This window comes from Ranitomeya variabilis, chromosome 6 (assembly GCF_051348905.1).
Source record: "Ranitomeya variabilis isolate aRanVar5 chromosome 6, aRanVar5.hap1, whole genome shotgun sequence".
Classification (NCBI taxonomy): domain Eukaryota; kingdom Metazoa; phylum Chordata; class Amphibia; order Anura; family Dendrobatidae; genus Ranitomeya; species Ranitomeya variabilis.
The window spans coordinates 331,572,450-331,588,136 of record NC_135237.1 but is presented as its reverse complement, the minus strand read 5'-3'; the positions used below and the strand labels follow the sequence as shown (position 1 = coordinate 331,588,136).

Sequence of the window (15,687 nt, the reverse complement as noted above, 5' to 3'; positions counted from 1 at the left end):
GAAGTGAATTCTAGATGAAAGCTGTGCTGTCATTGGATGTGATAGGCAGTTTTTCTTTAAGACATTGATTAATCTCTGCTATTGTGTCTCATACTTTAACTGTCCTACAGAGAAAGCTTGGTCGCTCTTCATTTCAGGATAAAGCATGGTCTCTAGTTGCGATGGACCAAGTAGAAATAATACATTTGCACCTTCTTTTTTATTGATACATATTCGGGCAAATAGAGGGGTCAGGACAATGTACAGACATTGAGTGGCCTAGAGACATTTTGTGTCAGTCCTATAATAATTTTTTATGAATCTGCCCTGAGAACAAGTTGGACTGACACAAAATGGCCTTGGGCCACTCGCTGTTTTCTTTGTCCCTGTTCCTTTTTTGCACGTGGATATCCAGTATAGCACTAAAAGATGCTGCTTCTTAAGACTGAGCTTCAGGGACTTCATTCTTTCCACTTGGATAATATATATGGATGACTGAGTACCACCAGTGTTGCAGGAACCACAGTTACCATTGTTTTATCTCTTTGATCCAAGAAGCACGTGTTGTTGGCTTTCTGTTTGGAGTCTCTATTTTTGATGTGTGAAGTGATAACATTGTTTCTCTTTTCTTTTGCAGGTTACAATTGGGCACTTGTACACCACTAACAAGTTGATCATCGAGTCTTCAGGGAACCAGTAATATCGCCTTCACCTTCAGGACGACTGACACATCGGTCCACTTCTATAACTCTCTTGCGTTGCATTTCCGGATTGATACAAATTTATATTCTTCATCCATTCTTAACTCATCTAATAACTATATAACTGGTGTATATTTTTTTTATTTATTAAAAGGTTCATGGCTTCAGCAGTAATATAGAAAGGATATGTTAACTCTTTTTTCCTTTAAGAGAATAAATCAGTCCGATCAGATGAAATCCATTTATTTAACTGTATGATTGAACAAATGACATATAACTCTCTGTGATACTCTTTCTAGAATGAAAATAAACTAAGAATTGTCAAATATTAGTTTGCTAATGCATTGTTATATCATATTGCATCAGGGCTATTTGCCAATTGGTGAATACAGTTGAAAAAGAAAAGGGTGCATCGAGTTCAATCTATAGCCTAACATGTTGGTCCACAGGGACACAAAAAGCTCACAAGGCAGACACTAATTGCCCCATATTTGGGGAAAAATTCCTTCCCGACTCCAAAATTATCCAATCAGGCTAGTTTCCTGGATCGGTGTCCCATTGAAGAAATCTATCTCTTATAACACTTTATTTGATCATATTAAGACATCCAGGCCACCCATTCCTTTAAAGGGTTACTCCCACAATGTTATTATTTTGTCACAAAGCATAGTAAATCTATAATACTTCTTACTATTTTTCTTGTAGCCGTATGTCTCTTGTCTTCTCCATCTGCCTGTGTGGTCAGCTTCACGTAGCTGAATGGACGATCTTTTTCTGCAAAAAGTACATTTCTGTGTAGTACAGTGTTTCTCCTCAGCCCTGTAGGCCACTTTCTCTGTGTGCTCCTGACTAGCCGCATAGCATAGAGCTTGTGCTTGAAGCTACCTGACACTGCCCTTGAGAAAGCAAAATTGCAAAACGCGCATTGAGGCGGTTGTGGTAATGTGTATGGTCCACTGACTTCACCATGGGTAAACATTACATTGCAGTCATTTCTATATCGACTGACCAACTTCATTGGCAGTTATTTATATTTTACATGTATCTTTGAATTTGATCAGTATCTTTTGGTTTAACAATGCACAATATTTTTTACTGTCTGACTTCTCTTAACACCTCCTTTTTTCTACACTTGATTTATTTTCTCTTTTTGAATCCTCTAACATGTATCGGTTACTATATGGTCCATGTTTTTTAACATAATTTTTGTGCAATAAATTTGCATTTAGTTTTTTATTTCCATGAGTTGTGTTATTTTGGATACTTTGTATTCTTATGTAGGTTGTATAATATAGTAACCCACAAATTGATTATTAATGGTGAGACTAATATTGATATGTCTCTAGCCACTATAATTATGAATATATGTTTTTTGGATATTTGTATGACATGAATGTGTCAAACAGCACAGGCTTCCAGCAGAGCTCTGCTGTGTTTTGCCGGGCTCTGCCTCCACTACAGATATTTGACCAATTATCAGGCTTTTACGTGCACTGTAGAGCTTATCTTGGTTGCCTTTTCCTCTAGAATCGTGAGTACAGCAACATACCTCATGAAGCAGTCATCATCTGCCTCTAATAGCTGCACATAGAGCTGAGCTCCACCCGTGGCTGGTAACCTGTTATCTGCCATTCTCAATCTCTTACAACGGCATTTACATCGTGCCGTTGGGGGGGAACGTTATTCCATGCTCCCATTAACACCCCTGTGACTTGTTCACTGTGCACTGAGGAGTTGCAGCTGGGGTTCTGCTGAAGATGCCAGTAATGACGGCATGAATGCCAGCTTCAAACTGGATTTTATAGTAGACTGTTATATACAGCTGAACTGTGCTATTGAGACAGGGACGGACATAACTCCGCTACGGCCGGTGTAGCTGCATCGGGCATGGAGGTGCAGGAAGCCCCTTGCAGGGCAGCTAATACTGAGGGCAATCTGGCCTGTTTCTCGAAGCCCGAAGCACTGGGAGGCCAATGACCTGATTGCACTCATCAAACGCAGTGGGCAGGGAGCGATCCCTGCAGCTCCGCTGCCTACAGGAAAAAATGACAGCGGAGCTGCAGGGAACCGTCCTCTGCTTCCCGTTCGGTGCGGCTCTTTCTGTCTGACACAAACACGTGCAGCAGAATGATGTCAGCAAACAGCAGCACGCGCCTGTTCAGAGAAAGTTGCTGGCGACAACAATGCTGAGGGGGAATGGACAGAGAGGTGGTGTTTTTTTTTTTTTTGTTTTTTTTTAAACAATACACTGGGAAGAGGTCCAGGACAATCAGGGGTTGTGGGGGGGAGATCAACAAGAGGTGGGGGAGAAGGCAATGATGGAGGTGCAGGAGAGGGCAATGATGGAGGTGGGGGAGAAGAGAATAATGATGTAGGTGAGGAGAAGGCAATGATGGAGGTGGAGAGAGGGCAATGATGGAGCTGAGGGATAAGGCAATGATAGAGGCTGGGAGAACAATAATGTGGATGGTGTAGAGCGCAATAATGGAGGTGAGGGAGAGGACAATGATGGAGGTGGGGGAGAACACTGATGTGGATAGTGGAGAAGACAATCATGGAGGTGGGGAAGAGGGCAATAATGGAGGTGGGGAGAACGATGATGTGGATGGTGTAGAGGGCAATGATGAAGGTAGGGGAGAGGGCAATAATGGAGGTGAGGGAGAGGACAATGATGGAGGTTGAGGACAAGGCAATGATGGAGGTGGGGGAAAACAATGATATGGGTGTTGGAGAAGACAATGATGGAGGTAGGTGAGAAGGCAATGATGGAAGTGGGGGAGAAGGGATTGATGGAGGTGGGGAGAAGGCAATGATGGAAGTGGAGGACAAGGCAATGATGGAGGTGGGGGAGAACAATGATATGGGTGGTGGAGAAGACAATGATGGAGGTAGGTGAGAAGGCAATGATGGAGATGAGGGAGAAGGCAATGATGGAAGTGGAGGACAAGGCAATGATGGAGATGGGGGAAAACAATGATATGGTGGTGGAGAGGGCAATGATCGATGCAGGGGGACACTGATGTGGGTGGTGGAGAGGACAATGATGGAGGTTGAGGACAAGGCAATGATGGAGGTGGGGGAATCAATGATATGGTGGGGAAAGGACAATGATTTAGGAGGAGGAGAGGGCAATGATCGAGGCGGGGGGACACTGATGTGGGTGGTGGAGAGGACAATGATAGAGGTGGGGGAGAAGGCAACGATTGAGGTGGCGGGAGTACAATGTTGCATGTGAGGGAGATGACAATGATGGAGATGGGGGAGAGGACAATGAGAGGGGTGGGGGAATGGAATGGGAGGAACAGGGACTGATGTAAAATGAATTCGGTGGTGGAAAGGGTGCTAAGCCTCTGATAGCGTCCTCCCCATCTCACAATTCATTGTGTTGCTATCAGGGACTTAAAATTTATGGGGGAGTGGGAGAAGAGGCGCTAAGGTGAATAGGACACTTTATAATGAACTGAAAGGTGGGAGAAGGCGCTATCGGGGACTTCCAACAAATTGGGAGGTGGCAGAGGATGTTTAATTCCTGATATCGTCTTCTCCCACCCCCAAATTCATTATGATGCTATCAATGACTTATATGGAGGGATATAGGGCAGGGACTAAGGCTATGTGTAACGAAAGGAAACGGAGGCACAGATGTAGAAGTTCACATTTGTATTTATTAAGGTTTGATGTGGAACCACTAGACCACGGTCCGGGGGGCTCCGAAGGGGGCGTTACTGCTTGAGCCCCAGACACCCGTAGTAAGTCCCCTCGAACAGGGACAGAATGGAATGCCTGGATGACACGGGTGCTACCTTCAGTTAGACCCCGAACTCGTGGTGGCTGTCCCAGCGGAACAGACGGACCAGCAAGGTTAACGGACGTTGCAGAGCTGACTGGAAGATACCGGGTGTAGGAGTGGACGCTGGCTCCCGGAGTACTGACGTGGTCCGGAAGTGAGGCTGGTGGACTGGCAGAACTAGACGGGTCCAGTGCAGATACCGCGGAAGCAGTCTAGAATGACCTGGTAACTGGTAGCAGAAGATCTGTGGAGACAGACAGAATGAGCGGAGTTCCTTGCAGATACTACAGAAACAGCAGCGCAAGATAACAGGAACTGGAAGTTAGCAACAGTAGGATCTTGTTGCTCCGGCGCCGTCCCTATGGTGGAAGGGCTAGAAATAGTAGTAAAACACACGCCATTGGTTAGAGGCAACATTTGGAAAATGCACACTGTCTCTTAAAGAGACCGGGAGCGAGCACGCGTGCGACCTAGTAACCCTGTCATGAAACCTGCTGGCCGCATGCCAGGAAGCAGGAGAGGAAGGAGGGGTGGGGGCTGTGTTCAGACAGCGTGAAGCCGGCACAGAGCGAGAGTCCCGACGGAGACCTCCTGGAGGTACAGTAAGCAGACCGGGTGTATCAGTATCCCCCTCTTTACGCCCCCTCTTTTTCAAGCCTGCGTAGAATCTTTTCAGAAGAAGAGCACGGATATTCTCTCTAGGCTCCCATGACCTCTCCTCAGGACCGAAGCCCCTCCAATCCACCAAAAAATAGATCTTACCCGATATCCTTTTAGTGGCCAAGATATTCTCTACCTCAAAAACATCCTCCTCACTGACGGGATCTGGAGTGGAACCAGGATCTTTAAAGAATTAACTCAAAAGTACGGGTTTGAGGAGGGAAACATTAAAAGAATTAGGCACCCGTAAGGAAGCCGGCAGTTTCAATTTGTACGAGACTGTGTTAATCCGTTTCAGGTCTTCAAATGGACCGATGAAGCGGGGACCCAGTTTGTAAGAGGGCATCTTCAGACAGATATACTTGGAGGAGAGCCATACCTTATCCCCTGGCCGGAAGGAGGGAGCCTCCAGACGTCTTTTGTCTGCATGCTTCTTCATACGTAGTGAAGCTCTCTCTAAGGCAACCTTGGTGTTGCTCCATACTTTCGAGAATTCCTCCGTAAAGGTATCAGCTGCAGGATCGCCAGAAGACCCAGAGATGGGAATCGGAATCCTGGGTTGGAGCCCAAACACAATCTGAAAGGGAGATTTACCAGAAGACTCACTTACTTGATTGTTGTACGAGAATTCTGCCCAAGGCAGCAACTTGATCCAGTCATCATGATGTACGTTGACGAAGTGACGCAAGAATCCTGTCAGAATTTGATTGGTCCTCTCTACTTGCCCATTGGATTGAGGGTGATATGCGGAAGAGAAGTCCAGCTCCACTTGTACAGACTTAAAAAGTGCTCTCCAGAACTTGGAGGTGAACTGGACACCCCTGTCGGATACGATGTGGAGAGGAAACCCATGAAGACGGAAGATATGTTGAATGAAATGATCAGCGAGCTCAGAAGCAGACAGGAGACCAGGTATCGGAACAAAATGCGCCATCTTCGAAAAACGATGCACCACAACCCAGATGACTGAACAGCCAGAGGAGACAGGAAGATCAGTCATGAAGTCCATTGCGATGTGCTGCCAGGGTACTGAAGGAACAGAGGTAATAACCGCCCGGAGGGCAAACGCTTATCAGTCTTGTTGCGAGCACATGATGGACAGGCAGCAACATACTCCTGAACATCTTTGCCCAAGGTAGGCCACCAGAAGTAACGGGAGATGAGTTGCAGAGTCTTCCTTTGTCCGGCATGACCGGCCAACTTAGAAGAATGACCCCACCGAAGAACTTGTTTCCGATCTGAAGTAGATACAAAAGTTTTACCTGGAGGGAGTCGAGCAAGATTAACCGCGGCCACCGACACTAATCTGGATGGTTCAATGATGTGGTGCGGTCCTTCCACAAAATCTGGAGGCAAAAACGCTCTGGAAAGTGCATCGGCCTTAATGTTCTTATCAGCTGGTCGGAAATGAGAACAAAATTAAATCGAGCAAAAAACAAAGCCCACCGGGCTTGACGAGGATTCAGTCTCTGATCAGATTGAAGATAAGCAAGATTCTTATGATCTGTGTAAATGATAACCTGATGAGCAGCACCCTCAAGAAGATGACGCCACTCCCGCAGAGCTAACTTGATAGCCAATAATTCACGATCTCCTACGGAGTAATTTCTCTCAAAAACAGAAAAGACTTTCGAGAAGAATCCACAGGTAACCATCCGGCCGGATGTCGACTTCTGAGTGAGAACTGCGCCAGCACCTATGGAGGAAGCGTCTACCTCAAGCAAAAATTGTTTCTCGGAATCCGGTCGATGAAGTATGGGTGCGGAGGAGAAAGCATGCTTTAGGGAAGTGAAAGCCTCCTCAGCCTCAGTTGCCCATCCCTTGGCATTCGCGCCTTTCCGGGTCAAAGCCAAAATGGGTGCCACTTGAGTGGAAAAATTTGGAATGAACAAACGGTAATAGTTGGCGAACCCCAGGAACCGTTGTATTGCCTTCAGACCGCAGGGGCGAGGCCACTTAAGAATGGCGGATACCTTCTCAGGATCCATCTTTAGACCTGTAGGCGAGACAGTATAACCCAGGAAAGGCAGAGAGGATTGGTCAAAGAGACACTTTTCTATTTTAGCATAAAGTCTGTTCTCCCTGAGTCTTTGTAAGACCATACGTACTTGTCTCTGGTGGGAAGCTAAATCAGCAGAGAAGATCAAAATGTCGTCCAGGTAAACAACAACACAAGAATAAAGCAGATCTCTGAAAATGTCATTTACAAATTCCTGAAACACTGCTGGTGCATTACTTAGCCCAAACGGCATTACCAGGTATTCGTAGTGTCCGTCCCGGGTATTAAAGGCGGTCTTCCATTCGTCTCCTTCACAAATGCGTATTAGATTGTAAGCCCCTCTGAGATCTAGTTTGGTGAAAATTTTAGACGATCAAACAATTCTGAAATTAACGGCAGCGGATACCTGTTCTTTACCGTAATCTGGTTCAGGCTCCTGTAATCGATACAGGGTCGTAGAGATCCATCCTTTTTCTTCACGAAGAAGAATCCAGCTCCAGCAGGCGAGGAAAACTTCCAGATGAATCCTCTGTCCAGATTCTCCTGAATGTATTCAGACATGGACTGAGTCTCTGCTTGAGAAAGAGGATAGATCCGTCCCCGTGGAGGAGATGCTCCAGGAAGCAGATCAATGGGGCAATCATACGACCTGTGTGGAGGTAGTTTCTCTGCCTCTTTTTCCCCGAAGACATCAGCGAAGGACCAGTAAGGAGACGGCAAACCCGGCAGGGCTTCAGGTTGTACTGGAGGCAGAGCAGGACGAACCGGAATCATACAACGATCAAAGCAGGAATCTCCCCAGCACAGGATCTCTCCCGTCCTCCAATTTAGAACAGGTTCATGCATCCGGAACCAGGGTAGACCTAAAAGCAAGGGGTGAGACAAATCTGGCAACACATAAAAACGGATTCTTTCAGAATGGGTTAGACCTACCCGGAGTTCCAAAGGCTCGGATAAACGCTGGACTGGAATCTGATAGCGATTCACTACCGCCTGCGAAATAAGGTTCCCGGCAGCACCAGAATCCAGGTGACAGGACTCCGAAAATCTCGTCTCGCCGAAGGCCACAGAGATTGTTATTTGCAGAGCTGGAGAGAGATGATCCTTACCTAGGGTAGCCTCTCCTACAGAACCTAGGCACTGGAGTTTCCCGGTTTCTTAGGACAAGAGCAGATATAATGCTTGGCACTGCCACAGTAGAAACAGCTCCCCTCCAGGCGACGCACCTCCTGGCCTCCTGGCGACGGTTGACCAGACTTACACGATCCACCTCCATAGCCACAGGAGCGGGAGACAAAGTTGGAGGATTCGCAGATTTAGGAGCACAAGCAACCAGGTGATTGGATTCTTTTTCACTTCTGACCTCGTTTGACCGTTCCTGAAACCGTAGATCAACCCGAACGGCCAGGGAAATCAGGTCATCCAGAGCAGTAGGCAAATCACGTCCTGCCAACTCATCCTTTACTCGTCCAGAGAGTCCCTGCCAGAAGGTAGCCACCAGAGCCTCATTGTTCCATGAAAGTTCTGACGAAAGAGTATGGAACTGCACCGCATACTGAGCCACCATAAGAACCCCCTGCCGTAGTTGAAGAACAGCAGAAGCTGTCGACGTAGTACGACCAGGTTCGTCAAAGGTCTTACGAAACTCTATGCGGGCTCTCATATGTCTTGCACTGAGGAGAGGCTTCCGTCGGGCCACTCTGCCATAAAGGCCCAACTGGTGGAGAGCTACAGGGATAGTTGACTTTATGGAACTGTCTCCCATCTCCCTACTGCAGCGCTGGAGCTCAGCCACAGTGATCTTGGGGTCACAGTGATCTTGGGGTCCTTCTTTACCTTTCTCACCAAGGCTCTTCTCCCACGATTACTCGGTTTGGCTGGACGGCCAGGTCTAGGAAGACTTCTGGTAGTCCCAAACTTATTCCATTTAAGGATTATGGAGGCCACTGTGCTCAAGGAACCTTGAGTACTGCAGAATTTCTTTTGTAACCTTGGCCAGATGTGTGCCTTGCCACAATTCTGTCTCTGAGCTCTTTGGTCAGTTCCTTTGACCTCATGATTCTCATTTGGTCTGACATGCAATGTGAGCTGTGGGTCTTATATAGACAGGTGTGCGCCTTTCCAAATCAAGTCCTATCAGTTTAATTTAACATAGCTGGCCTCCAATGAAGGAGTAGAACCATCTCAAGGAGGATCACAAGAAAATGGACAGCATGTGACTTAAATATAGGTGTCTGAGCAAAGGGTCTGAATACTTATGACCATGTGATATTTCCGTTTCCCTTTTTTTTAATAAATTTACAAAAATTTCTACATTTCTGTTTTTTTTCAGTCAAGATGGGGTGCAGAGTGTACATTTAATGAGAGAGAAAAAATGAACTTTTTTTGAATCTACCAAATGGCTGGAATTAAACAGAGTGACAAATTTAAAGGGGTCTGAATACTTTCCATACCTACTGTATATATGGTGCCCTTCCTTATATAGCTTCCTCTGCTGTTATGTACAGTGCTATGCCATTATTACATAGCATTATGTCTTGTTCTATAGAGCACCGTCCCTCACATAGCGTACTCTTGTTATTTTTGTTATTCACAGTGCCCTGTGTGGATATATATATATTATATATATATATATATATATATATATATATATATATATATAATCTGTAGCATTGTCCACATAAAAGGAGGGAGGTCCAGACACGTTTCTTGCATAGGGGCCCCAAGCTGTCAGTGTCCGCCCCAGTGTTGAGGTATATAGCAAAAGCGATCGGATGATCAAAGGTTCAAGTTACCTAAGGATAATATCCTAACAAGTTTTTTTAAACAATTCACTATAGATCTAGTAAATCACATGTCAGCAAAATAATTTCCAGCAAATTATCTTTTAGCTAAATTGTCACTTGTCAGCTAATTATTGCAGCAAAATAAATTATATACCAATCAGGAAGGTTTCCTATAATGACTGGAGACTTCCTATAAAAGTCACTCCATTGATCAGAACAATACATTATAGTGTGGTTTATGCAGAATCTCTTAAGCAGCATTTACCACTAAGACATTAATAAACAATCGCCCACAATCTTACATTGTAGTGCCAGCGTTATAAGTTATACCCGTAGAACTAAATGTACAGACGGCTGGAGATGAGGAGCGTGGAGAGGTTTGGCACTTGCACTGAATCTAAACCATATCTGTCACGGTCGCACAGTGTCTAAGCCCGGGAGGCGCTGACAGTCGTGTCTGCACAGCATCTAATGACCAACTGAGGGTCAGCAGTCGTGGCCGCACTGTTGCTAATGGCCAAGCTGTCATCATGGCTGCACTTCTGCTGATGGCAATCAGAAGTAAATTAATCCTTGTGGTCTGTTTGTTCCGGCGTTTGAACCTGCTACGTCTCCACTTCGTTGACCAGATTTAGCCATGGACAGACCTCGAGCCTCAGCAAGACCTTGTCTAATTATACTGATTCTTCTACCTCGACTATGCCCATCTATTGCCAATCTGGACCTGTTTGACCATGGATATTCTCCATCTGCAGCCTCCAGTTAAAAGAGAGCTAAAAAGGAATCTGTCAGCAGGTTTTCACACCCCAAACTATTTATATGCATCTGTAGTTCTTTCAAAGACAAGTCCAGAAACACATTTACATGGCCAGTCCGTTGCTTAGCATTTTAATTGATATGAAAATGAGGCCGAATAGCTATTTGCATATCTGATAGGAAGTCTCTGTCACTCCAGCTCTATTCTTCACCCAGTGCTGCTTCCTTCCTTTACTGATAGCTCATTTGCCTGTAAAAACACAGCATACAGGCCACAAATGTTTACTTACTATGTAAGTCCATTACATGGTCTTCATTTAAATAAATAAGCTTTGTGTCAATACATTCTACTGCAGGGTCCTCAGTAGTGAAAGTGTCAGTCAAAAAATTTTTTATTTAAATGTTCTCAGCTATTCTCCACTCTAGTTCATAGATGTGGATCCTGAACAGAATTGAATAATACATTCATTAAAGGGAATCTGTCACTAAGTTTCTTGTTGTGAATTCTGCTCTTGGGCTCCCTCTGGTGGTTGTAAGTGGTAGCGCTGCTGTCTCTGAATCACAGCATTTATCAGGTGTTTTCACTTTTTGCAATTTGGACAGGGCTATTTAGTCTTGCTTCACCCTTTAGTCAGTGCCAGTTGTCCATTGTTCCTGGAGGATTCACATCCCTGCCTGGTCTCTTCTGCTTTGCAGTTCTTTTCAACAAAGATAAGTTCTGGCCTTGATTTTGCTGTCCACATGCTGTGGTCTTATTGTTCAGTTATTTTCCATGTTTTGTCTTGTCCAGCTTGGTCTGTATAAGGATTTGTTTAGCCAAGCTGGTATCTCTGGAGATGCAGATATACCCTCCATGTATTTAGTTAGCTGTGGAGTTTTTGTATTTTCTGTGGTGGATATTTTCTAGTGTTTTAATACTGACCGCATAGTACTCTGTCCTGTCCTTTCTATTTAGCTAGAAGTGGCCTCCTTTGCTAAATTCTCATTTCAGTCTGTGTATGTTTTTTCCCTCTCCTCTCACAGTCAATATTTGTGGGGGTCTGCCTGTTCTTTGGGGATTTTCTCTGAGGCAAGATAGTTTTCCCTTTTCTATTTCTAGGGGTAATTAGTCCTCCGGCTGTGTCGAGATGTCTAGGGAGCGCTAGGTACATTCCACGGCTACTTCTAGTTGTGGTGTTAGGTTCAGGGTCTGCGGTCAGTACAGGTACCACCTTCTCCAGAGTACGTCCCATGCTGCTCTTAGGCCACCAGATCATAACAGTACAACTGGCCAACAATGAGTTAACCGCATCTCAGAAGAAGGGAAGGAAAATGCTGAGCCATTTTTTTTTCTGTAGTCTGTTGTGTTTTTTTTTTCTCTTCCCTCTTTGCCTCTGGGTGGCTCAGGAGTTCGGCGCTGGTATGGATGTTCAGGGATTGGCTCCTCGTGTGGATCAACTTGCTGCTAGAGTACAGGGTATTTCCGATTATATCGTTCAGACTCCAGTTTTAGAGCCTAGAATTCCAACTCCTGATTTGTTTTTTGGGGGATAGGTCCAAATTTCTGAGCTTTAAAAATAACTGTAAACTTTTTTTTTCTCTGAAACCCCGTTCCTCTGGTGATCCCATCCAGCAGGTTAAAATTATTATATCTCTGCTGCGTGGTGACCCCCAGGATTGGGCATTTGCCCTGGAACCTGGGAATCCGGCGTTGCTTAATGTAGACACCTTTTTTCAGGCGCTTGGGTTATTGTATGACGAACCTAATTCAGTGGATCATGCTGAGAAGACCTTGTTGGCCCTGTCTCAGGGTCAAGAAGCGGCAGAATCATATTGCCAGAAGTTTAGAAAATGGTCTGTACTGACTAAATGGAATGAGGATGCCTTGGCGGCAATCTTCAGACAGGGTCTTTCTGAATCCGTTAAAGATGTTAAGGTGGGGTTCCCCACGCCTGTTGGTCTGAGTGATTCTATGTCTCTGGCCATTCAGATTGATCGGCGCTTGCGCGAGTGCAGAGTTGTGCACACTATGGCATTGTCTTCCGAGCGGAGTCCTGAGCCTAGGCAGTGTGATAGGATTGTGTCTAGAGCTGAACGACAAGGATTCAGACGTCAGAATAGGTTGTGTTTTTACTGCGGCGATTCTGCTCATGTTATTTCTGATTGCCCTAAGCGTACCAAGAGAATCGCTGGTTCTGTTACCATCAGTACTGTACAACCTAAATTTCTGTTATCTGTGACCCTGATCTGCTCATTATCGTCATTTTCTGTCATGGCATTTGTGGATTCAGGCGCTGCTCTAAATTTAATGGACTTAGAATTTGCCAGACGTTGTGGTTTCCCCTTGCAGCCTTTGCAGAGTCCTATTCCTTTGAGGGGCATTGATGCTACACCATTGGCTAAAAATAAACCTCAGTTTTGGACACAGCTGACCATGTGCATGGCGCCAGCCCATCAGGAAGATTGTCGTTTTCTGGTGTTGCATAATTTGCATGATGCTATTGTGCTGGGTTTCCCATGGTTACAGGTGCATAATCCGGTATTAGATTGGAAATCTATGTCTGTGACTAGTTGGGGTTGTCAGGGGGTTCATGGTGACATTCCTGTGATGTCAATTGCCTCCTCCCCCTCTTCTGAAATTCCTGAGTTTTTGTCAGATTTCCAGGATGTATTCAATGAGCCCAAGTCCAGTTCCCTTCCACCGCATAGGGACTGTGATTGTGCTATTGACTTGATTCCAGGCTGTAAGTTCCCTAAAGGCCGACTTTTCAACCTGTCTGTGCCAGAACATACCGCCATGCGGAGCTATGAGAAGGGGCATATTCGACCATCTTCTTCACCATTGGGAGCAGGTTTTTTCTTTGTTGCCAAAAAAGATGGCTCCTTGAGACCCTGTATTGATTATCGCCTCTTGAATAAGATCACGGTCAAATTCCAATACCCTTTGCCTTTGCTTTCTGATCTGTTTGCTAGGATTAAGGGGGCTAGTTGGTTTACTAAGATTGACCTTCGAGGGGCATATAATCTGGTTCGTATTAAGCAGGGGGACGAATGGAAAACTGCGTTTAATACGCCCGAAGGCCATTTTGAATACCTTGTGATGCCATTCGGACTCTCTAATGCTCCATCTGTGTTTCAGTCCTTCATGCATGATATATTTCAGAATTATCTTGATAAATTCATGATTGTATATTTGGATGATATTTTGATTTTTTTCAGATGATTGGGAGTCTCATGTGAAACAAGTCAGGATGGTATTTCAGATCCTTCGTGATAATGCCTTGTTTGTGAAGGTGTCTAAGTGCCTCTTTGGAGTACAGAAGATTTCTTTTTTGGGCTTCATTTTTTCTCCCTCATCTATAGAAATGGATCCAGTTAAGGTTCAGGCCATTCATGATTGGATCCAGCCCACATCCGTGAAGAGCCTTCAGAAATTTTTGGGCTTTGCTAATTTTTATCGCCGTGTCATTGCCAACTTCTCTAGTGTGGTTAAACCTCTGACCGATTTGACGAAGAAAGGCGCTGATGTGACGAATTGGTCCTCTGCGGCTGTTTCTGCCTTTCAGGAGCTTAAACGCCGATTTACTTCTGCCCCTGTGTTGCGTCAGCCGGATGTTTCTCTTCCTTTTCAGGTTGAGGTTGACGCTTCTGAGATTGGGGCAGGGGCCGTTTTGTCTCAGAGGAATTCTGATGGTTCCTTGATGAAACCGTGTGCTTTCTTTTCTCGAAAGTTTTCGCCTGCGGAACGCAATTATGATGTCGGCAATCGTGAGTTGTTGGCTATGAAGTGGGCATTTGAGGAGTGGCGACATTGGCTTGAGGGGGCCAAGCACTGTATTGTGGTCTTGACCGATCATAAGAATCTGATTTATCTCAAGTCTGCCAAACGGCTGAATCCTAGACAGGCCCGATGGTCCCTGTTTTTCTCCCGTTTTGATTTTGTGGTCTCGTATCTTCCGGGTTCTAAGAATGTTAAGGCTGATGCCCTCTCTAGGAGCTTTTTGCCTGATTCTCCTGGGGTCCTTGAGCCGGTCGGTATTCTGAAGGAAGGGGTGATTCTTTCTGCCATCTCCCCTGATTTACGACGGGTTCTTCAGAAATTTCTGGCTGATAAACCTGACCGCTGTCCAGTGGGGAAATTGTTTGTTCCTGACAGATGGACTAGTAAAGTGATTTCGGAGGTTCATTGTTCTGTGTTGGCCGGTCATCCTGGGATTTTTGGTACCAGAGATTTGGTGGGTAGGTCCTTTTGGTGGCCTTCTTTGTCACGGGATGTGCGTTCTTTTGTGCAGTCCTGTGGGACTTGTGCGTGGGCCAAGCCTTGTTGCTTTTGCCTTTGCCGGTCCCTGAGAGGCCTTGGACGCATATTTCTATGGATTTTATTTCGGATCTTCCGGTTTTCCAGAGGATGTCAGTTATCTGGGTGGTTTGTGACCGGTTTTCTAAGATGGTTCATTTGGTGCCTTTGCCTAAGTTGCCTTCCTCTTCTGATTTGGTTCTGCTGTTTTTTCAGCATGTGGTTCGTTTGCATGGCATTCCGGAGAACATTGTGTCCGATAGAGGTTCCCAGTTTGTTTCTAGGTTTTGGCGGGCCTTTTGTGCTAGGCTGGGCATTGATTTGTCTTTTTCTTCCGCATTTCATCCTCAGACAAATGGCCAAACCGAGGGAACTAATCAGACTTTTGAAACTTATTTGAGATGCTTTGTGTCTGCTGATCAGGATGATTGGGTGGCTTTCTTGCCATTGGCCGAGTTTGCCCTTAATAATCGGGCTAGTTCTGCTACCTTGGTTTCACCCTTCTTTTGTAACTCTGGTTTTCATCCTCGTTTTTCTTCAGGGCAGGTTGAGCCTTCTGATTGTCCTGGGGTGGACTCTGTGGTTGGCAGGTTGCAGCAAATTTGGGCTCATGTTGTTGACAATTTGGTGTTGTCTCAGGAAGGGGCTCAGCGTTTTGCTAACCGACGTCGCTGTGTTGGTTCCCGGCTTCGGGTTGGGGATTTGGTCTGGTTGTCTTCCCGTCATGTCCCTATGAAGGT

The 15,687-nt window shown here is 45.5% G+C and overlaps 1 protein-coding gene across 3 annotated transcripts in view; it reads left to right on the top strand.

Moving 5' to 3' along the window:
* The window catches only part of LYRM4 (LYR motif containing 4), a 199,329-nt gene extending 198,240 nt beyond the window's left edge, over positions 1 to 1,089 (top strand). For all 3 annotated transcript variants that reach the window (XM_077269815.1, XM_077269813.1, XM_077269814.1), the window contains one exon: positions 617 to 1,089. In XM_077269815.1, coding sequence (XP_077125930.1) covers positions 617 to 679 — 63 coding nt within the window. In that variant the 3' untranslated portion in view covers positions 680 to 1,089. The remainder of the gene's footprint in view (positions 1 to 616) is intronic.
* Positions 1,090 to 15,687: the final 14,598 nt, after the last annotated feature.